The sequence below is a fragment of the Lycorma delicatula genome, chromosome 7, assembly GCF_047948215.1.
Source record: "Lycorma delicatula isolate Av1 chromosome 7, ASM4794821v1, whole genome shotgun sequence".
NCBI classification, from domain to species: Eukaryota; Metazoa; Arthropoda; class Insecta; order Hemiptera; family Fulgoridae; genus Lycorma; species Lycorma delicatula.
The window spans coordinates 13415999-13440818 of record NC_134461.1 but is presented as its reverse complement, the minus strand read 5'-3'; the positions used below and the strand labels follow the sequence as shown (position 1 = coordinate 13440818).

The following is a 24820-nucleotide window of genomic DNA, read 5'->3' as shown; positions in this document are numbered from 1 at the left end:
ATTAAGAAAATTTTTACTTGTAATTAAAATTAACAAAAATTACTTGTATACTTTTAAAAATTGATTTTAAAAAATTCACCTTTTATTGTAATCTGTTTAACCATCAACTTAACAGGTGTGTTTTGGTTTTATATTTATTATACATACTTTATTATCTGTATCGTGTAATGACAAAACCATATGCAAGTTTTTTCAAATATTAAATTTATATCTTCACTGTACATTTTTTTTTTTTTTTTATTTAAGCACATCTGGAAGGTAATAATACAAACACGTAAATTGAAAGTACCTGGTGGTAAAATAATAATTATCTTTCATTCGATAATTTTTTTTTGGTAATTATTTTATTTATAAATCTTTTATATTGATCTGTACATAATAATACAATAAACAGATCACATCAGGAATGAACAAATATTATACTTCACAGATAAAAATAAACTGCCCCAGCATTTGCCTGTATGGCTGTGAAAAGCCATAGTATAACCTTGATCAGGGCAGCACACTACACAGTTAATTATAAAAAAAAAGAAGGTAGATATGATTGATTTAATTCCATTATTTAATGAAAATTATTTGAACTCATATTTATGTACACAACGTATTTATGAGTGGGATATATAACATAGGTTTTTTCATAAATTTCTTTAATTAGGCTTATTCAACAAAATAATATTATTTCTGTAAAAGAAAATAGTTTAATTTTATTTTAAATAAATTAATGGGAAGATTTTTAAACGGTTCAAAAATTTAATAAAAATGACAAGCATAATAAGCCCCTTTCTTGTAGACTGAAGCATTGTGTAACACGAAAACAGTTCTATAATCGGGTTTGATGGAGGTGGATAATGTTACTTAAAAAAAAAGTGACAACTAATTTTTTTTATTATTTTTTTTTAAGCATATTTTGGACATTCATAAATATAAACAGAAGGATAAATTAACATTTTTAATTTTCTAAATACAGATTTACATGATTTATACCTAAGATGAAAGGCAGATGACGATCTGACAGCCCATTTTTGAATCTTGAATACTCATTGACTTCTTGAGGGAATTCAAAGAGACATTATTATTATTATTATTATACCTAAGGTGTTAATACACAAAAGTAAATATTTAACAATAATGACAAGCTTAGCATTTTTGCTATATCTCTTCGTAGCAAAATAGGTTTGAATAAATAAAATAGGTGTTTTAGGTTTGAATATTACATATAAAATTATAATTGTTAACATTCTAAACTATATTTGAAGTATACTAAAATTATGATTATTTATGTCAGAATTTTTTTTTACAAGGCCTAGATGTGGTGATATTGCTTGAAGATACATAGCAATATAAACATTAGACAACAGTTCCGGTAGAGATTATTTGAGGTTTTTTTTTTTAAGTCTGAAAGACTTCAAAAATATGTATTTGGCATCTGATTAAAATTTATACTTTTTTAAAAGTAATAATTCTGAATAATATTTATCCATTTAATGTATTATTGTTACATGTTTATACGTTTCATAAAGATTAAGTACATTAAGAGAGTGTCCATTCTTTTTTTTTAAAGTAATAGTTCAAAAGCTAATCAGCTTTTGATCAACAGTGTACAAACAAGTATATTTCAGTCTTTTACCTAGCTAAATAATTTTTTTTTGGTAAATAGCATCTTCAAACAACTTGGACAAACCTACTAAACATACTAATAAAACGCACTTTACCACTGTAATTATTTACTACATTTCTTTCCAGTACACAGAAATTGGAATAGAGACCAATAATAGATTAAAATTATACGCGTAATTATACATTGATTATTAATATATTTTTTTCAATTGAGGAGGTCGATTATGTTATTATTGAGCACTTTTTTATGTTCACATATCTTGCTTAAAATTAAATCCTTTCACAACTAATTGAAAGTTTGATGATATCAATAATGCTTTCTTGTCTTTTTTTTTAACTATAATTAAATAATCAATTATATCAACATTGTATTAATTTATAAAAGCTAATGATTTGGTAATTCTACAGAAGCATTCTAGTTGATCTCTATTGGTCGATATTCTTCAATCATTATTTTTATCTTAAGTTCTTGATTAAATTAATTTGTAATTACAAGTATTTAAAACATTATTTAAAAAAGGTACATGAAAAGTTAGTAATGATATTAAAAATAAACAATTTTACTCTTTACCTGTTCAGTAAAGGTAGAAAATTATTTCTACACTGACAAAAGCTAATCGTAACTAAATAGTTTAAAAGTGTTAATTTTGAAAATTATAAAATACTAAAAGCCCGTAAAAGAAATCATTTTAAATTTAAGACTGGTCATTTTGATTGTTATGCAGTTCCTTATACTGATTTTTGTCAGTAAGTTACTGAAATTATTAAATAAAAGTAAGAAAAAATGTGGTAATGAATATAATAATTAACAAAAGTATTTCTATCAGTGCGAATAAATAAAATGGTTAAAATAATTGTTGACTAAAAATTATGAAGCACTGTTTTAATAAAAGCAAATAGTTGCTTAAAAGACTTAATCGGGTAAAAACACTGTTTGGTGGTTATACAGCCTAACTTAAATAAATCATGGTAATATAGCAGAGATGAAAATATTACTTGTAAGCCTGAATATTAACTACTTTTCAATAGGCATGGCTAGTGAATGCATGAGTATACTTCATTCATCCAAGAAAACACTAAACATTTTATCCCTTATTTTCCCTAGCATTTCCTTCAGAAATGCCTACATTTTTTAAAATGAGTATGTTGTTTTTAACTGTCAGGACAATTTGAATATCACTTTGTATTGCCTTTAACTATAGTCATATGACACTTAATGCATACATGTTTTTTTAACTACATTTTTCAGAATGAAGTAAATGGCACTTTGAACAACGTTGCAGAAAATTTACGCGGACTTATTTCTGATTTGAACACTCCTCCTACTGGTGTTGGTATCGCTCCAGAATTAGCTCGTCTTCAAAACGAGACACAATCTCTGAGAGATAACTTAGAATTCCTCATCGGGCCATTTTTGAATGGAGCAAGGAAAGGTAGGTGATACTGCTATAATTATTGTTATTAACAGTTTTGTTTCTTAATCGCAGAAACTTTGTGCTTTTATGGCAGTTTCTCTTATACAACGCACCTAATTAGTTTTAAAATAGATACGCAACTCAATAATTTAAACATGAATTTAATTTAGGGTGAAATATAGGTTATATTTTGGAATACATCCTCAAATAAATTGTACACACTTTTCATAATTTATTAGGCATATGGTATGAATATAAGTGCTAAAACTAGTTCTAAGTGTACCTTTTTTTGTGCAAGATAAAATTTATCAAATCATAATACCAAAACAGACCAAATAGAAATTAAAGAAAATTTTGGTTGTTTTCAGAAGAGAGAGGAGTAAAGATGTGCATATGTAAAATGATATTAATGAAATATCAGGTATAAAAATAATAATGGTAAAATTGTACAATTACTATTGCAACTAAGGAGACATGCTTGAAGATAAAAAAGTGGCAAATGGCAAACCGATTTGGCTTTTGGTATTAGGAAAGATTTTAACTGCAATCCTTACACCTCATGATTCCACAACTGTAACATCTTATTTAAAATGTTAAAAGGATATGATGTAAGGAAATGCTGAAAATCAAAGCCCCATATTTAATAAAATTTTCCTCAAAAGTTAAATAATGCTGCTATGTTCAATATCTGTTTTGATCAGGTAAACGCATACCAAAAAAAATCATCCCAAAAAAATATACTTTTTTGGGACACCAAACGTATCTCAAAAGGAAAAATATAAAAAAATATTTATGCATTTAAATAAGAAAATGATGATATATTCTGATAAATCAAATGAGAGATAATTTTTTACCAAATAAATACCCTTTATTGTTTATTCTTTTTCACTTGTAACAAATAACAGCAGGATTTATGTACTTAACATAATGATTATTTGTTGACCTAAAATAAAACTTTAAAACACCAGTTTTCAATGAATTTTTCAACTTTAAGGTTACAGAAAATTTGGAGAATCTTAAAGTAGAACTCAAAAATAAAAGATTGATGTAAAATTGCTAGTAATAAAACCATGTTTAATAAAATAGATAAATAAATGCTTTATTCAAAACAATATATATATATAAAATCACATCAGGAATGGGTAATGTGTTATTCCATAGATATAAAAGTAACTTTCCCAGCCATTGCAAAAATTGATCAAGGAGAACCATGACAAAACTTTGATCAGTGTTTAATCACAAAAAGACAATAATTACAAAAAAAACTCTGTCGCAGTAAGTGCATCAGAAGGGCAGATTTCTGGTTTTAGATAAGAAAGAAAGAATGTTGCAGTGCTGTAAATAATATTGCTTTCAGTGTATTAGCTAGCTTTTGGTGTTTTTTCTGCTATATTAGTATTATGTATTCAAAACAATTAAAACTTTATAACTGATTTTTTGAACACCAATCATTTTACTTCATATCAGATCACATTTTGGATTATTGCAAAACTAACTTTTTTTTATGAAATCACTTTTTTTAACCTACTTTTTAAAGAAAGGTACAGTATTATATTATTTTGGGTCGCATGGTAGGAAGGTAGGAATGGGATGAAAATGAATTTTCTTTATGATTTGATATATGAGAAGTACAAAAATACCATACCCTTAAATGGGGTTACCATATATATATATATATATATATATATATAGGCCTAGTATAAAAACTTTTGTGGTTCAAAAATCCCAAAAACTGCTGAATCAATTCAGTAAAGTTTAGATATGCTGTAGTCGTGTATCTGACTGAAGTTGTGCATGTGAAAATTTGATGTAATTGGTTGAATAATTAAGGTCAAAAAATGATCTTCGTTATCTGTCACCACTGAATTAAATCATGCACCTAAAATAATGCTTTCATGAAAACTAAAGCTCCATTTAAGTGTATAATCAAATATGTTAGATCACAGCACATACAATTTTATTGAAAGACATTTTACCAAAGTTTTTTTCTAAAATATTTTTCACTAGTTTTTATTTTAAAAAATAAGCTAATTATTTTGCATTTTTGTCTGTATTATTGTTATAATTTTAAAAATAATGGTTATTATACAATACATTTTAAAACAGTTAGCTTATTATTGATGTGTACTTAAATGGAGGTGCAGTTCATGAAAGTATTAGTTTAAATGCATGGTTTAATAGTGTATAAGGGAACAAAAAAAGCTGAAAATGTACCTACAAAACATTTTTTGGTTCTAACTCCGGTTCCTATAAATGGATTCCTCCAAGTTAAGATTTGCATCCGGTAGAGCAGACAAAAAAAATCTTATATGTACACACATACATACATATACATGCAGTAGCAATTTCCAGATTGTTTGTAAATCCCCTAAGAATCAATCTATTGCGCCAAAATGCTAATCTGTCGGAGAATTGAACACAGAATCATTCAAATGAAAGGTAGAGATACAAACTTCGCTCAAGATGTCGGTGGAATAATTAAGATTCTAAATTAACTGTATAAATATATTCAACAATTTATAAAAGTAGTAAATAAAGTTAACTTTAGCTAATAAGTAACAGTTAGCAGCATAACAGAGGTTATGCTGCTAACCTCTGTACAAATAAATGAATTAATAGAATAGTATGGACTGTTCCTTACACCCTGGTAGTAGTTCACCTATGAAAACTAAGTTCTATTCATTTAATAAATATTTTGTCAAAGCGACACAGAATGGTAAATGCATTTGTGTGCAGGAGGTTGACAATTCAAGGCCAACTAAACCTGTTACATTTTAACACTAATGGGTCCTCTACATTGTCCTGGATACCTTCAAATGTTAAATTCTAATTAAAACATCTTAATCAGTGATCTGCTACATACAGATAGACTTATTAAATAAAGAATGAGTGCAGCTTCATATGGGCTCTGCATTAAGAAAGCTGCTTCAGATACTTGAAAATTTTCAGAGTATCGTGTAAAAATCAAACATTTAATTAATTCATACATTGGCTTATCTTACATCTGCTTCCAGATGGACATTTCAAACATTTTCAAGAGTATTTTAGAAGTTAATTGTTTTTAAATTATTAGTATGCCATTCCATTCAAACTGTTATCCCTTCTCTATAATTTTTTATTATAACATAAATTTTAAGAAATACTGGCTATAATGAACATTATACAAAAACATCAAACAGTGTAAAAATGAATTGTCTTCAACATCATTTGACTTCAGTTAATATCATTTAGCAAGGAATTATTAAAGGTTGATAGTGATTTATATCATTAAATCACAATCTCCAGAATACTCTACAAGCTACTCAAGATGTCGCATAACCATCTGGTTGTAAGCAGAAGTAATATATTATTTATTGTCTTACCCATGAATCAACATGTTACCTAAAGCCTTTTATGGACTTGCTGCTACACAACTGACCTTACCATTTCTGGAATATACATTCCCTTAAAGTATACTACAAACCTGACAGCTTCTTTTAGCAATATTTTTTAAACAAGTTAATTAATAGATTTGTAATCTATTTATTTCATAGGATAGTGGCCATGATAATAAGTTACCGATAAAAGATTTTTATCATAAATGTTATTTGTGTTATGATGTTTAATGATTAAATTTGAGCAGGATTGCTGAATTTGAGCTGGTATGATGTAGCAATGACCGAAGGAATAACTGAGTTGGAAGCACTGAAAACTAAATATGCAAGTCTTCAACGAGAATGGGACAGTCAACAAGAACATCTCGGCAAATTGCAAGGTGAAGTTTTCAAATTGCGCAATCAACTTCAACATCAAACCTCATTCTGCGCATCACTTGGTTCCATTATGGGCAACTTAGTATGGAAGGCTTCTCGTGTCCCAAATGTTATCGATACATTGCTGGCAGGGGTAAATTATTGTATTGAATAAAAAATTAAATATTTTAGTATTTAGTTGTGTTTTTTGTAAAATGTTTTAAAAATCGATACCTTACATTTATTTGACCTCGTTACAAACAAGGAACAGAATCTATTATCATTTATAGCAATATTACTAATGCGATTAGTAATATTATATCTTCCTGATGCTCGATTAAGCATTTCAGAAGTGAGAGATGTTCTTAGATCATTTTGGTTTGAATCACCAATTTTCTTTTTACAAAAAAAAAAGTTTTCACTAAATCTAAATAATTATTCAAAATTAACAATTAGTTAATGATTTTATGTTTAATTTGAGTATTCATTGTTTGGTTCATTAATACCTGATCCCCATTTTCACTTTTTGAATTATATGTAATCGTATATAAATTTTTTATTTGTTTTGTCATTAAATCTGATTTGCACACAAACATAGAATGAGTTTTTTAATATAATTTAAATGACATTGCCTATTAAAGGTCATTAATCATTTTCAGAAAATAGACTACCACACAAAAAGTATCTACACCCATTATTACTTAAACTATGATGAGATTTCTCTATGAGAACTGGTTTAATAAGCATTCAACTACTGACATATTTTACTTCCTTAATTTTTGTTATATGATGCTATTTAATAAGGTGAAGCAAAGCAATTGTTACAAAGCAATCGAATTGCTCTTGTGAAAAGCAACATTTAATTTTTCTTAATTAAAAAAACAATAACAAGTTGTAAACAAAATACGTTTTAAATGTATTTATCTGTTTTTATTTATCAGCAATGAAAAAAATTACTTATTACCAACGATGAAACTGCCATTATGAGGTAACCTTTTTCTTTTTCCTGCACAAGGCAAACTATTAATTTCATAAAAGTGGATTGGAATGTCTCAGATTAGCATCTGGAGAAAACAAGGATTAGAAGTAAAAATGTATAGCCGATAGCAAACAGCTGAAGTCGCTTTTAATAAATCACTTCCTAACAATCACAAAGTTAAAAAACTGCTAATCACCATTAACTTTAGACATTTATACCTGCAAGCTGTTGGCATTTTATAGAAAATGATTGCAGCAGTAAGTATCTCAATATATCTATGTCTTTGTTCTAGTTACTGTCTGATTCTGGCTTCAATTTCTGGTTTCAGAACTCCCATTCTGTAAAGATAACTCCCAAATATGTAAATTCTTTCATCCTTTTGAATGTTCCTAATTTCGAAGTTAAGGTGTTCCTTACAATTTCCTTACCACTGTTCCTCGAAATTAAGATTTATTCTGTCTTTTCCTGGTCAATGTTTAGCCCAACTTTCTTTTCATTCTCTAGAAGGAAATCCACCATCTCAGTAAGCTCATCTTTGGCTTCAGTTAGTAGTGCCAGATCATTTGCATATGCCAGCATCTGGGTAACAATCAAAAACAGAAATCAAAAAACATCCATAAAAAAACTCTAAAAATTGAAAAAAAAAATTACAGTAAAATCACTGTGCCAGTCATTAAGAGAACACATCAGATAAATTCATTGTTAATACAAATTTCCAATGTGTACTAAAAAGCTGTTATTAATCAGCCAGCATCACTTCTAAATGCTTTTATGCATATAATGAGTACCTAATCCATAATAATTCTTCATCGCACAGACGGACCTAAAAGACCTTGCAAATTGTGTATTTCCCTCCAGTTTTTTCTGCCCAGGAATTTTTCTTTCCAATTTTCCACTTGCAGAATCTCTTAAGTCTGAACTAGTCTGATCCACCCATCTTGATGTTGGTCTGTCTACAGGTCATTGTCCAAATGGATTAACTGAGATTTTATTTGTCAGACTGTCATTCTCAAGTCAGTGCATACTTCCTAACTATTTTAAACACTTCTGTTTGAAACTAGTTATTTCTTCTATGCCAAGCTCTCTGTTCCTTCTTTGTTTCCATTCACCTGTTATAGCATCTTTTATTAGTCTATAAATCTTTCTCAATACTCTGTTATGGGTTGTTTTTAGTCTTTCCGCATCCTGTTTTCTGAGTGCCCACGTTTCATAGCCATAGTACAATATTGGCTGAACCAAAATATTGGTCTTGTACAACTCTGACTTAGTAATTTGCGATAAGGCTCTGCTTTTGTTCTATTTGTTATTTGCAAAACGTTTTCTGTTTGTTCACTAATTAATTTGTTTTGTATTTTAATTTCACCACTGCATTTTTTTTCAGAATTGCCTGACAACTTTCTGCAGCATCATTTGAACAGAATCGGTGAAAGTCCATCTACTGCCTAAGTTTTGCCATAATTATGAATTATTCCGTTAGTCTCCATTTACTTTAACCTTTGATTTTGTGTAGTCGGGCATTCCTTCACCAGTGACACTAAATTCCCTGCAAGAGCCCATTTCCTACATGATCTTTACCAGACTTTCACTGTGAACACTATTGTAGGCCTTCTGCAAGTCTATGAATAGAATATTTACAATTCCCAAGCTTTCTCTACAATCTTTCTCCGATTAGATACCTCATCAATAGTAGATCTGTTTGGTCTGAATAAACACTGATATTCCCTTATCTTCCTCATTCAGTTGTTCTTAAATTCTACCTAATAACCACAGTTCTTGAAAACAACACTTGTTTTACAAATGATTGTTATTAGTTATTTATTATTTACACATTTATTTGTATCTAGATAAAGAATAAATATATTTAAAAGTGTTGAATTTAATTTATACATTTTTTTATATGATTATTACAAGAATTTTTTATTTTCCAATAGGATAAATTATCTGAGTTTTGTTCCATTGTCACCGGAACTTTGGTATCATTTATGGAAACATATAATCGTGAATTTCCTGATCAAAAAACTGATGAGATGCAATTCATTTTATCACTAGCTGGAACTGTTGCAAATATCGCTGCTTCACCTGATGGTCGTCATTTTCTTGCTTCTGATCAAAATGGAAAAGAACTGCTTGATCAAATTATTAATATTTTGCCACACATCCCTCCAGTATCTGGTGATGCACTTAAAAGGTAAACATTTTTTTTTTATTAATTAATCTTTTATTTTCACAAAATACAGTTAAGTTTTATTAAATGTCATTTTTTCAATATACCAATTGTTCCACCATGAAAGAAAATATTCCTAAGGTGATTCTAGAGCTAAAAATAGGAAAAGGTTAAAATTATGAGAAAAGTCAGGTAAGACATGTAAAAATCAAAGTTTTTAGGTTTGGCAAAAATAACTTTGTTAAATGGCCAATTTACTAATTAAAAAAAATACATTGAATTTAATTCCAAGAAAAACAATGTGGATAAAAAATATATACCACTTGGAAAATTCAACTTCAATTAAAAATAAGATGTTATTTTTTCTGTTCTAAAAAATAATTATCAAACCAGAACGCAGACTTATCAACATTTAAGTGAGTAAAGATTTAATTGATATACCTTGCAGATAAATAAAAATTGAAAATAAAACAATCTAAATTTTATTGGTCTTTAATGAATAATCAAAAATTTGATCATTAAAGTTGATGCACTTCGTAACTCCAGTTTTCTCAAAGATCTTGTGCTACTCATCTCAAAACATCTTTCAATCTCTTTATGAAGGGGGAGCAGCTGTATTTAAAGATCAAACAATCAGTTCATTGCATATTAACTTTGAGATTATAAACTTCACTTTTCATCCAACGTTGTAACCAATTCTCTAATGCAGCATTTCTCAACCTGGGAATCACAAAATTAGCCTACAATTTTATACAAAAACAATAATGAAATCATTTTATATGAAAAAAATTTATTTCAAACATTTATCTTGCATTTATAAATACACACATAAAGAGAATAAATTAATGAATTGGTTGAATGCGTTTGCTTTTCATTTAAAAGTTTCTCCATCTGAGGATCTATGTTAGAAACACACAAAAGCAAATTGTTTTCAAGTAATAAAAAATGATTCCTGTACTTAGTTTTTAGTGCAACTATAGGCAAAAAAACCTTTTCACACAGGTAATATATTGCAAAAAGAATTAATATTTTCAATACTATTGTGATTAAATTTCCATATTGATTTCAACGAGCCATATTCATATTCATTTATAGTATTTCAATGAGCAAACCAAAATGAATCTAAATCTTCAGATGTGAATTGCAGTTGTAACATTTTATCAGCAGACATTTCAATGAGCCGGTCATGAATCTCAACCAGTAACTTAGCATCTGTAACATTTTCACTAAGTGGATTCCGTACCCTCTCTAACAAAAATCATTTTTATCTTCTGGGAAATATTCTGCCAACTGAATTTTTAGCTCACATATATGTATCTTTATGCTATTCAAACTGTGGTGAATAATAGTGTCTTATTTACCCACATTTTTCTCAATATAATCAGTAGTGAATGGAAACATCAAAATTTTTGCTTTGAAGGTGAATAATCCAGATAAAACAAGCTTCTTAATAAAAGTATGAACTCTGTCTTTAATAAAATGTTTTTATCACGTCTTTGTAAATTCACATTCAAGTTGTTTAAATGTGAAAAACATGAGCTAAGTAAACCAACTGCAACATATACACATTATTCTGTAAAACATAGAGAATGGCATTTGTTTATCCTGGAAAAATATTACTAATTATTAATATTAACAATTCCAATAACCGGCTTAACACTTTACCCTGTGATAACAATCTGAATTCTGTATGGAAAAGAAGAGATTTTTTCTTTTCATCCACTTCATCACATAGTTTAGCAAACTGCCAATTCTCTAACGGTTGAACTTTACAGCCTTACAATGAATTTGTTTAAGATTTTCCAGCATATTTACCAGTTACCAGTTACACTGTTTGAACACTAAAAAACTGAAACCTCAATTATTATTATGATAGATTATCTCTAAAGTTAAGACCATTTCATTGTAAAAAAATTTATTCTGAAAACTTTATAAATATTTTTTTAATTTTTTTTAAACTACATACCTTATAGTACTTCTCTATATAATCGCCACACGAATTAAGATATTTATTGTAGCGATACACGAACTTCAATATACTCTTGTCGTATTCTTCTGCTGCTACTCCATTTAGCCGCTGATTAACAGCATTTTTAAGTTTATCATCACCTGCTAATCGCTTACCACCCAAACATTCTTTCAATTTCCCAAACAAATGGTAATCAGAAGGAGGTAAGTCTGAGCTATATGGTGGGTGATTGTAAATTCTCCATCCAAATGTTCTCAGTGATTAGTTTCATGATGTTAGCATTAGAATGTTTCACTTGGTAATGTAACAGAGTGTTGCAGTCTGCCACCTACATGTAGTAGACCTGAATTATCCAGAAATGGATCAAGTGAAATAAGTTTGCTTCGTTAAGAAATAGTTTAATTGTTTTAAAGATTATTTAATTTGTCATTAAAATGCATGTGTTGTGATTGTTGAATAAAAAAGGTAAGTGTGGTTTAGTTCCTGAGAAGTCTCTGGTCATAATTCGAAGACTCATTTGTGTGTGTTACAATTCTAATATGGTTAAGTTAAATTTACACTTCATACAGTTAACATGTAAATTACACATTAAATTAAATCTGAAATATGTTAATATATAATGATCATTATAACTTAACGAAAATATACTCTTCAAAACATAACTGAAAATGTATTTTATTTACCACGAAATACAAACCAGCAAGATTAATACACAGAATAAATACACCTAACCAAGGTGTGGCACCAAGGCAGTTTTTATCTTGACATATTTTTACTGCTCCTTCGACCGTGGATTAAATCTACATTTCTGAAGAACTCGTCGTTTAATCTAACAGAACTGTGGAAACATTTACAATTTGAAGAAACATCATTCAATAATCTACTGCGCATAAAGGGACTCACAGTGTCTAAATCTACATTATTTACATAATATCTTTCTTAATTTACATTGTATTACCATTATTGTAATATCATTTAATTAATTTCACATTTAATTTACATTATTAGTAATTCACATTGTTATTACAATAACTAGGATTGATATATTTACTCACAATTATGATCCTTCGTTAGGTGATATTCAAACCTTACAAATTAAAATAAGAAATTTTATTGAATTGTGAAGCAAATGTGACACAATCAGAAATTGAATTGAAATTTATTGATGAGGTTTTAGATTCAGATCGTATATAAGTCGAAGAAGACTTGTGTATTATAAAATCTAAATTGCAACATTTAATAAATTATTATTATTATTTAATAACATTATTTTGATATATTTAAATACATCATCTACATTCTTCTTTAAAGAATGAAGCTCTAGCTATCATTAAAGATTTCCCAATAACAAATGAAAATTATCTTGTTGCTCTGGAATTATCAAAAATACGGTTTGACAATTAATATAATATAAAATTGCTTTTCACAATGCTGAACGCATTTTAAGATCAGATTCTATAAAAAGAGAATCTGTAGATACTTGGTCCAAATTTATTAATAAAATTTCCTCAAATGTGAACTCTCTTAAAGCGATGCAACTTCCTGTTAATACATATGAATTTAACCTAGTCCAATTTCTAACATCCACATTGGATTATAACACTTTAAGACTATGGGATGAGAAATTATCAAATGAAAGGTTTCCCACCTTTAAGGACTTTATAGAGTTTCCTAATTCCAGACTACAACGTTTAGAAAATATTAATTCATTAACAAACAAATTAATATAGAAAACAAAACCAAAGAACGTTATAAAAATACAACCAAATGCTTTAGTTTAAATCCTAAGAAACAATTGTTAGAAAGAAAGAAGAAGAGCATATTGTTAGTTATTAGCTAAATCTAATTTTAATCAATGTCCATTTTATAATTCAAATCGTTACTTATATCAATGTAAGGAATTTTTTAATTTGTCCATAGATAATTGTAAAACCTTTTTGGCAAGTAATAATTGTTGTTTTAATTGTTTATGTAAAGGCGATTCTATTAATTAATGTTGTTCAAAGAGCCTGTGTAAGATTTACGGTAAGAAACATAATACACTCATGCATGTGGACAAAATTAAAACATTCTAAGGTAAATCGCAATAAGCCTGAAAGTATAACCTATTGATCGTTTAAACATCAGTCAAATTAAAATATAATTCTGTCAACAGCTGATTGTAATACTACTACTGATATACAAGGTAATACGTATTCATGTAGATTACTGTTAGATTCTGGTACACAAGCAAATTTTTGTACATTTAGTTTTGCTTGAAAATTAGGTCTTAAACTTAATAAAAATAATCTACCCATCTGAGACATAAACAATTCATTATTTCAATTCAAATACAGTGTTACACTTGCATTGTATTCACGTTATAAAATCTTTCCATTCAAGGTAAAATGTGCTGTTTTACCTGATACATCTGCCTGCCTTCAACCACATTTAACACTTCTAATCTTAATCTTTCTTATAATATATTTTTTGCAGATCCAAATTCAATATAGCAAATAATACTGACTTACTAATTGGAGCTCGACTAACAAGGACAAGGACAAACTTAACAAGGACTACTCCACTTTTGTTCAAGAATATTTAGAATTAGGTCACATTTCATTACTTAATTCTGATTTGTTAATAATTAACAAATCGAATGTGTATTATTTACCTCTCCATCCAGTACTTAAACCATCAACTTTAACTACTAAAATTCAAGTTGTCTTTGATGGTTCAGCAAAAACCACTAATGGTTTATCCCTCAACGACACTCTTAGTTGGGCCTGTAGCTCAACAAGATCTAATTACCATGTTGCTTAGATTCAGAATCCACAATTACATCATTACTTCTGACATAGCTAAAATGCATCGTCAAATATTAATCAAATCTAATGATTCCAATTTACAGCATATACTTTGGCGTGATTCTCCAGATTAGGAGATAAAACACTACGCGTTACATGTGGTAACATATGGGACCGCTTGTGACACACATGGTGTTTAATTCAAATTGCAAATGAAATTGAATTTTCACATGCATGTAAGGCCAATCGAAAAAAATGTTTATGTTGATGATATCATAACGGGTTCAGAGGACTTTGAAGAAGTTACTCGGTTCAAAGTTAATTATTAAATTATTACAATATCGTTTTCCAGTAATAGCATCATTTCTACTTCTGAACACAATATTTCCATTCCTTTAAATGAAAAACAGAACTTATGTACTTAAGAAGTTTACAGAATAATTCCTCAGATAAGCTACTTTTCCAAACTACTCATGCTAATGATCCTAAAAAAACTGTGGCCATCAGTTTACGTCCAAATGGTTATATTATATATAACCATTTGCTTATATATAAGCAATTTAAGTGTTCCAAATGACTTGACCTTTGTCGGTCTGGTTGGTGATTGAGAATGACGTCATTCACTTGACTGCTGTTTTCTCTGTGGCGTGTAATACGAAATCCATGTTTCATCGTCGGTAATAATTGAATTAAGGAACTCATCACCGTTTTCTGTGTACCACATCAAAAGTTCCAAACCAGATCCCATTCAGATTTTTTGTGACATTCCGTTAAGATGTGCGGCATCCAACGTGCACAAACTTTTCTGAAGCCTAAATGGTCATGATCAATCCAATCAATAACAGTTCTTGAAACATCAGAAAAAGAAAGGCTAGGTCAGAAATTGTTGAGCTACGATCTTTTCTGCTTTCATCATTGATGTGTTTCAACAAGTCCTTGGTGATTATCAAGGGCCTCCCTGAACGTACTTCATCGTGCACATTAATTCTGTTATTTCTAATCCTTTCACACCATTTTCGGACGTTTCTTACATTCATTATATTTCTTTCATTCATTATATTATCACTATACACAGCAACCCAATTGCCTATGAATTTCAGCCGGCTTAACGTTTTGATGGTTTAAAAACCGTATGACTCCACGTATTTCACGGTCAGCGGCAATATCGATTTTCCTATTCATTTTATAACATAATAATTCACATGTAATCATAGATGCTACAACACAACAACTTAGACATTGTTGTATCGCAGACAACAATGTAGCAGTACATTACTAGCATGGTCATGAACGACACAGGTTTACCAACCTTAAGGGCAAGCGGTCTTTACTTTAGAGATATCCTTTGTATTTTCTATGAAACTATGCTTTTAGAAACTTAAAGGTACAGGTGCATGCTTTGCATTGGAAACCAAACTGACATTCTGCAATCCCTTACGCCTCTTTTATACTGCTGAGAACATGACATGTTAAAATATATCGTATGCATGTTCAAACACGACACTGTGAATATTATGCAAGCAGACCAAATTACATGCACACATCAAGCTGGAACCTGTAAATTGGTCATGTATGTATATACTTCATACGTGCATGTTCATACCCACCACTAACAACTGCAATTAAATAGTTTTAACTAGGTTTCATTGGGTTGGGGTTGGTGGATCGTGAAATATTCATTATATATTTTTTATTACTTTCTGGGGCTATTTGAGCTAAAAAGGTTAAGAATCATTACTCTAATGTTATGAGGACAGGAGGCCTTAGTGACAAAATAGCAGGTTCTCCATGAAAAATACATTTCTAACAAAAATATTCACTAAAAATTCTGTTAGATGATGCGTAGGAGCTCCATCATGTTGAAAATAGATATCTGTTCATCTTGACACTTTCTAGTAAAGAAATATTCAAGATGACAAATGAAGAGGTATTGCGACAAATAGATGAAGAAAGAAGCATTTGGAAAAATATAGTTAAAAGAAGAGACAGACTTATAGGCCACATACTAAGGCATCCTGGAATAGTCGCTTTAATATTGGAAGGAAAGGTAGAAGGAAAAAATTGTGTAGGCAGGCCACGTTTGGAATATGTAAAACAAATTGTTAGGGATGTAGGATGTAGAGGGTATACTGAAATGAAATGACTAGCACTAGATAGGGAATCTTGGAGAGCTGCATCAAACCAGTCAAATGACTGAAGACAAAAAAAAAAATAAGACAATTTCCTAATACGAAAGAACCAGTTAACTGGTTACCAAACAAACCATACCACACATTCACTGAAAATCTATATTAATATCTACAACAGCATATGTATTCACTTCTGACCACTGATGAGAATTTTGAATGATGTTGATACCACAATGGGAAAAATTAGCTTAATTTGTAAACAGTACGCTTAAAAGTTCACATTCATTTCAGTTCAGTGATACACATTAATTAAACCATTTATAAAATTGTAGTCGTATACAACATAATCTGGTTTTTATTGTGAAGTAAAAAAGGTGCTACACTTTCTGCACATGAAGTGGATGCAATCCATGAAAATGCACTGTTCATTATACACAAAATTTTGTAATATTAAGTTGCCTAGATATTATTTGCAAACTGCTGTGCAGCCACATTGAACTTCATCTTCAAATTCACACTGAGATGAGATGTAAGCACAAGGATGAGTTCTCACACAAATTGTTAAAAATTCAATTAAATACTAAAGTCAACAACATCCTATATCAATCAACAATCTACATCGTTATTCTGGAAAAGAAGTTTTAGCATTACCATTGCAAATCTGTACATGTAAAGTTTATCTGAATATTCGGAGTGAATAAATGAGACATTGTTACAACATATTTGAAACAGAATTTTAGGTTTGATGAATACAAACAAAATTAAAATGTTAAACATATATAAACAGTTCAAAATTAAATTTTTATAGTCCTATTATTAAATTCAAGTTTTAAATAAAAATAATCACAATCCAGATAGCCAAGTGAACTAGTACACAATACTGTACAAAAGGCAATAATACTCAAAATGTATATTTATTTGGTCAAGTAGTTTGTCAAAGTAATTATTATATTCACTCAAAAGAATGTATTGGTTTATATTGGACATAAGTTTATAAGGTACAATAATTTCACATACATTTCTAACATTTAGATTTCTTGATACCATGCTATTGGTATCATAATAGTTACTGAAATACAACTTTGGGGTTGATTACAGAATACTAAGAGTGAATTATAAAATAATATATCAAATAAGTTATTATTTATAACTGTAATAATAATAATAATGTTGTTTCAATTTTTTCTCTACATAGAATACTGCTGATGGCTTTGTACAATTTAAGTATAAATCAGAACGGGCTGTTGATGCTACAAGATCAACACCCACTGTTGGTTACAATTCAACGTAACATTAAAAATGACAGAACACCAGAACTGAAATTAATGTCGCTACGATTACTTCAATCCGTTACTTATGAGATAACATCTTTGAAAGTATTACAAAATATGCTTCAACAGGTATGATTTAAAATATTTTATAGTTTTATAAAACATATTGTTATAGTAAAACATCTCTTAACACTTTGAGCGCCAGGCATATATGGCAATTATAGTAGAAACAATAACTAATAAAGTAACTTCTAAAGCACTTTAGGGTAACTTATAATTTGTATTTTTCAGAGAATCAGTTGACTACCAATCATAAACAGTAAAAATAATAGTTTGAAGTAAAATACTGTATGTTACGTTTTGTTGATATGCCATGGTACATTGATAGGCCTATAATATTGCTTGTTATTTAATAATTTGTAATCCTTATAATTTGTTTTTCTTGAGAAGCAGTGCTATAAACAGTGAAAGTAATAGAATAAAAAAACTTAAAAATTTAGGATAGTTGGCCTTTGTCATTCGTTGTATCATTAATTAGTCGTATCAGTTTTTGTATTTTTACATTAGGGAAGAATATTAAACATAATTGTATTGTAGAAACCAGTGTACTTATGTTCTTAAATTTACAAGTACCCTGCTATATTTGTGGACCATTTACCAATTTTTCTCCACAGACCACATGTATATATTTTATACACGCATTAGAACTGGACTTAAATTGATTAAAATGTAATTTTAAGTGCATCAAACTACTTAACTTACATCAATATTGCTTGTTTTTGAAAAAAATTTGCTTGGGCCCAGGGTAAATTTTTTAAGATTATGAGCTAGTCTGGTGAACTGGGTCTCATTTGTATAATATATATACACATGGTCCACATAAAAGTCTTACTGTGTATAATAACTATAAACATGGCGCTGAAAGTGTTAAGCAACAAACTGATACGCATGATGAAAATTGCCATTAAAAGATGTGACTTAACAAGGTAAAAGAGTGAGCAAACATTTAATAACTTGCTCGGTCACAGGTCTAAATCTAACAGATCACAAGATAGGTTTACGATGTGCAGCGACATATTTTACATAGAATGAGCATTAAAAATAATGTATTGAGAAAAAATAAATTTATGAATGAAGGTATTATAATAATAAAATGAAAGAGATATATAATATTTGATAAAGTAGGGGCAAAGAGTGTAGACCAGGAAATGTAATAATGATAAGATTTTTTTTAACTTGTCCATCACTTTATCACAGGAAAAATAATACAGCAGTAGAAAATATATAAAAAGAATAGGTGAAGTTCCTTTATGTATGTATCCTACTGTGCATTAAATCAGCCCAAACTCAGAAGGATGAGTATAATATATGTGGTAATAAAATATAGAATGATACTACAAGATTTCTATCACCTGATCATTCATTAATCCATTTCATAAGTCCAACAGTTTGTTCTATCACAATACTGTCACACTATCCTCACCGTAAATTTGATTTCTGGTCTAACAATCCCGACTTATTAACCCAAACAAATTCCAATACACATTGACGAAAACAATTTAAATATATCCCCCTTTTTAGCACTCCTCAATGTTTCCCCAAGTAAAAAAAAAGCAAAATGTTATATAACTACCAGAAAAGTTCTAATTCATTAATTAGAAATAATGAAAATTCTTCAAGCAAGGCAATTTAAACAGCACCTACTGAAACAAAGTGGACATTTTTGGTGGTTTATTTTTGTTATGTACGATAATTTTACTTTATGATCATTTGTGAAAGTGTAGACATGAATCTGTTGAATTTTTTGTAATTTTAAAATTGTTACATATAGTCCAGTATGTTTTAATTAATGATGAATTCACATAGATAAAATAATACATAAATATTCATATTCCTAATCCTAGTGTCCCCAAATGCTAATGCAATTTCATATTTTGCATAAAAAATGAATATTGGAATATATATATATATAATATAATATAATATATATATATTATATAAAAAACATAAAAAGCTCTACTCTTTGGTTTTAAATAATAAAAATTGTTAAATTCATAAATTTTTTTAATTGAAATTGATAATTGTACATTGAACCATCCTTGAAATTAAGGAGAATGAAGTAAGGATAAAGAATTTATTCTTAATAAAAACTGAAGAGGCCATTAAATTATAGGCTTATAGATTGCTAAAATGAATAAAATTTAAAGCAGTCACTAACATAGCAGCTGAGACAATATAAAATATGTATAAATAAAAAGTTTTGCATTGTAACAATTCTAATATGTATAAAATTCGAGCATTTCTTGTTAATAACAAAACATAGATAGAATAAGTAGAGGAAATTAATATTAGTGTCAGTTGACAGTATTAAAATATTATTATTGGATTATAAACAATTAAAATATGCGACTTAATCCAATAAATACCCCAATTCCAATAACATTTTTATTCATCTACCGGATACGAATCCACAACTATAGTCACAGGCTAACCAAAACAAATATTCATTTTTTTTTAATTTGCCTTCACATAGTGTTTCTAAACATCCTTTAAGCATCAGCCCAAAAACAAATTCCATCCACACCACCTGGGAAAAAGAGATCAAAAGAAAGGGAACATGAGAAAGAAACAATGCACTGCAGAGTTACCATAAAACAAGACAAACAACCTCATCCAAAAGAGTATCTCAGGCAAAGGTCCAACAATCCATCCGAATACAGAAAACACCACAGAAAGCATCTATCCGATTCACAATCCCTAAGTAGATAGATTTACTCATATTACGAACGGGTACATTGCTGATCAATTATTTTGCACTGACGATAAAAATTCTGTAACAAATTATTTTTCCATTTCAGCAAGTAAAACAATAAAATACATAAAAAGATTAGAGAAAATATTACAAATGACAAAATTATAATTTATAGAGAAAAGTTAAATTACCATCAAGAACAGACATAAGTACTGATGTTTCAAAAAAAAAAAATTAATTTATAGTTTACTGTATAAAAATATAATTCTTAATAATAATTACATAATTATTACTTACAACATTAAATTTCTTACAGTTTAAATTTTACAATTTAAAAAGTTTTTAACTGTATTATAATTTTAATACTTTCTAACTGTGCACACCATCATCACTTATTCTATCTTCTACTGCTCTACAAAGTTCATTTATCATTTCTACATAATTTTTGTTTTGAAAATTTTCACGAAAGAAAGGAATTATCTCGTATAAAATCTTCAAAACTTTGCTGTGCTCTGTAGTTCCAATGTCTTCTTTTTCTTCTTTGATATACTTTTCTGGAGAATAACAAATTTAAATTATTCTATTGTATATTGAGATAATAATAATTAAATTTAATAATACGGAGCTCTTACCTTTAGAACCATGCACAAATTGGACATTCCTTCCTACTTAACACTTGCATTCAATTGTCCTCTTATTTCTTAAGATTATAGACTGCGGTCCTAATTATTAAAGATATTATTCCAAACTTTAGAAATATTTATTTTCTGTAAAATACAATTTTTGTATTAAATTGTTCCAATTTTACAAACAAAATAAAATGTACAATATGTAGTATTATCCTTTTGGTATACTATTAGCATATATATACTTTATTTTTCTACCAAATTTCAACAATTATAGAAAAACAGGTCAATGCTAGCAATTTGGTAGAAAATTTAACGTTTGCATTGACTGAATGTATGTTAACATTATCTGCTTTCTCATCTAGTATCACATTCATCAAACATTTCATTAATCAGCAATTCTTTTCTTCTTACTGTATATATATATATAATGGCTTAGTGTGAATATTATTTGCCTTGAACTACACAGATATGCAATACAATGCAATTACTAGAAATCGTGTTTTTCAACGTAAGGTTATGTAAGGAATCCTCTAGTGAGGCAATGAGGGATCTGACTGGACATAAACAATTTTTAGTTGTCAGATAATTCCTCATTCAGAAGGCTGGTAAACGGTTGTTTTTTAGGCAGCTATATCTTCAGATGGCATTTTAAAACCTGGAGGAAGAGCAGTTTGTTGTAATATGTACTTACACAATAAATACAGAACTACAAAAGCATGTTGCTAAATTCCTGGGTTAAGGTACACAAAATTTGCAAGGATTTACGTAGGACATATACAAACAATTCAAGACCTCTTAAAAGATTATTTTCAGTATGTCTGTCTCATTTACGGTTTCTAATTCAGTAGACCATGTTTTTCTCATTTCAACCTAATTCACTAGACCATTTTTTTCTCATTTCAACATCACTTTTCTTATTTTAGTTAGTTTCTTCCTGACCACCGCAGTGGAAGACCAACCGCCTTGTGACGATCTCAGTCACCACATCACTCCCTCCGTTCCTAGCCCTGATGGGCTTTACCAAGGTCATCTTTTATACTTTGTAAACTTGATAACACAACTTAACCATACCTTCCTGTAACACTGAAGGTTTCACATAAAAATTCTTCCTATATTTAATTTTAATTAGACTATGCAATCAGATCATTACTTGAATAAGTGTTTGAACACCAAAATTATTATTCTCATACCAACAAAACTAATGTTGATTGCAATAACAATTTTGTCCTATAATTCAATTTACTCAAAGTTCACTTGATTTACTTCAGAATTAATAAAGAGATTCTCAAATTTAATAAGCCTCTAATGAAAATATTATATATTCTGCCACTGATAGACAAGGTTATCGTGTAACAGCTAATGTCATCGTTCGTTTCTCTGAGCTAAACACTATCTGTAAACTTTACAACTGGAGTCTCTTACAAGCCTGGGCTGCCCTGAATTCTGTCTCATTCCTCAAATTTCCTTTAACTAGCCCACCATTCACATACGTGATGATGTGGCATCTAGTGGATAATGTCAACTGCATGAAAGAATTGAATTCAACAACCCAGAACAAGGGGTCTGAAAACACTATCCTGTAGACAACCTGTAGATAACATTTTTCCTACTTCTGAGATGCGTCTCAAAGAATAACTTGATTGCTGAAATAACTATACAACACATTCAGTTCACTCTGCACACAATCACGCTTCTGCAGCTGAAACAGGGCAGAGGGCTACCACAAATTTAAACCTCCTAATATGTCTAAAAAGATACCTAAGACATTCTTAGACTCGCTAGAAGAAACAATGTTCTTAACCTTAAAAATAGCATCTTCAATGCCTTGCTTGGGCAAAAATTATACAGATTATCCATCAACAACTTTCTAGAATTCAATCTATTAGTAAATAAAAAGGTACAATACTTTCTCAAAAACCTTTCCAATAACTGGCAGCAGTGTTGACCTATAAGAGAAGCACACAGCAGGATCCTTGCCACCATCTTTAAAACAATTTTAGAACACCTTTTTTCCAGTTAAAGGGAAATAGCCAGCAAAGACCATCCTATTAAAAATTCTAGTCAAAGTACAAACACAGATTCCAACAGAATGAACAAGGACTCCACTCCACCATGATTTCATCAAAACTCGGAGGTTTTTATTACCTACCTGACTTACCTCAGCTTCAGTAATTTTCGCAAAAAAAAATCAGAGCAAAAAGCAGCACATTCCTCTCAGACTTGCATATGATACAAGGTTTCATTAGTCACAACATCATCTGGCAATAAATCATTCAACAGAATATTTCAAATCTCAGCTTTATTAGAAACAACACCCTGCTGAGTCAAGACCTGACAAAAGAATATATTTCTTACACTTACGCCTGAGGGCGGAACATCCCAACAGTCCTTATTTCCTTGCTCTCTAACAAAAGAATGCCAAAATCCCTTTTTGATGCCCTGACCAAATGAAAATATTCAGACCTATGTTTTCAATAGTCATCTACCAAAACTGCTCGTTCAGGATCACTTTCCTGCTGAGCAGCTCTCCTGAGATGGTTCACAGACTTCAAAGACAACTGTCTAGTCCACCAAGGGGCAATTCTCTCTCAACTTTAACTTCAAGGGGGAATTGAATTCTCAGCGGCATTAATGAAAGGCAGAGAAAAGTTTTCTGCCAAGTCTTCAACACTAATATAATCCACACTTTCGTGTAAAACACAGAGTCTAGCAGAGAGAATATTAACAAATTTAGGCCAGTTCGCCTTCCTGTGCAGAATGCTTTGATTAACAGAGACACTGCATCCATAAGCATTTTGCAACTACCTAACCAAATCAAAGATAAATTAATCGATGATCATTAGAACAATCATCAACAAACCAAGCATCAACCCTACCAGGAATACTCCAACCGACAATAATATCAGTAATTGTTCCAGCCATCAATTTTCTTCCACCTGTCGAAAATATAAAGACCTCTAATCCATACTCACAACAAAACCTAATTCGCCACCATCATCTGTGATTCCACTATAACAAAGAAGCGACTTAGTATTTATATCAGCACCTAGCACTATAGAACAGTTATTAACAAGACCAAGAATTCTATCCCAACTTTCTAAATGTTCCTCAGTGGGATCTCTATATTGAAAATACAAATTAACAACACATAAATTAAGACCATTAGTAACAAGTTTAAAAGCGACATGATGAGCATCAGAAACTTGCCTCAAAAAAAGACATCCAATGCCCTCCAACATAGAGCTGCAGATGTACTGTTACTTCCAGTATAAAATTTTTGGCAACCAATTAAACTTGGCAGATCACCCTGTACCATATATGGTTATTACAGAAGAATTATATCAGGGACCTCCTTTTAAAAATTTTACGTAACTCAAT

The 24820-nt window shown here is 29.6% G+C and overlaps 2 protein-coding genes across 9 annotated transcripts in view; one reads left to right on the top strand and one right to left on the bottom strand.

Moving 5' to 3' along the window:
* The window catches only part of LOC142328239 (heat shock factor 2-binding protein-like), a 30141-nt gene that overhangs the window by 1480 nt on the left and 3841 nt on the right, over positions 1-24820 (top strand). Inside the window, exons 2-5 of the mRNA XM_075371871.1 lie at positions 2867-3050; positions 6655-6917; positions 9674-9930; positions 17986-18190. Of these exons, the coding sequence (XP_075227986.1) occupies positions 2867-3050; positions 6655-6917; positions 9674-9930; positions 17986-18190 (909 nt within the window). The remainder of the gene's footprint in view (positions 1-2866; positions 3051-6654; positions 6918-9673; positions 9931-17985; positions 18191-24820) is intronic.
* LOC142328238 (uncharacterized) overlaps positions 7943-24820 on the bottom strand; it is a 56987-nt gene continuing 40109 nt past the window's right edge. For 2 of the 8 annotated variants that reach the window (XM_075371864.1, XM_075371870.1), the window contains one exon: positions 21047-21367. In XM_075371864.1, coding sequence (XP_075227979.1) covers positions 21183-21367 — 185 coding nt within the window. In that variant the 3' untranslated portion in view covers positions 21047-21182. Of the gene's footprint in view, positions 8322-10347; positions 10627-20670; positions 20893-21046; positions 21368-21445; positions 21581-24820 lie in introns of those variants that run through there. The other 6 variants (XR_012757238.1, XR_012757235.1, XR_012757236.1 and 3 more) reach the window with 6 other exon arrangements.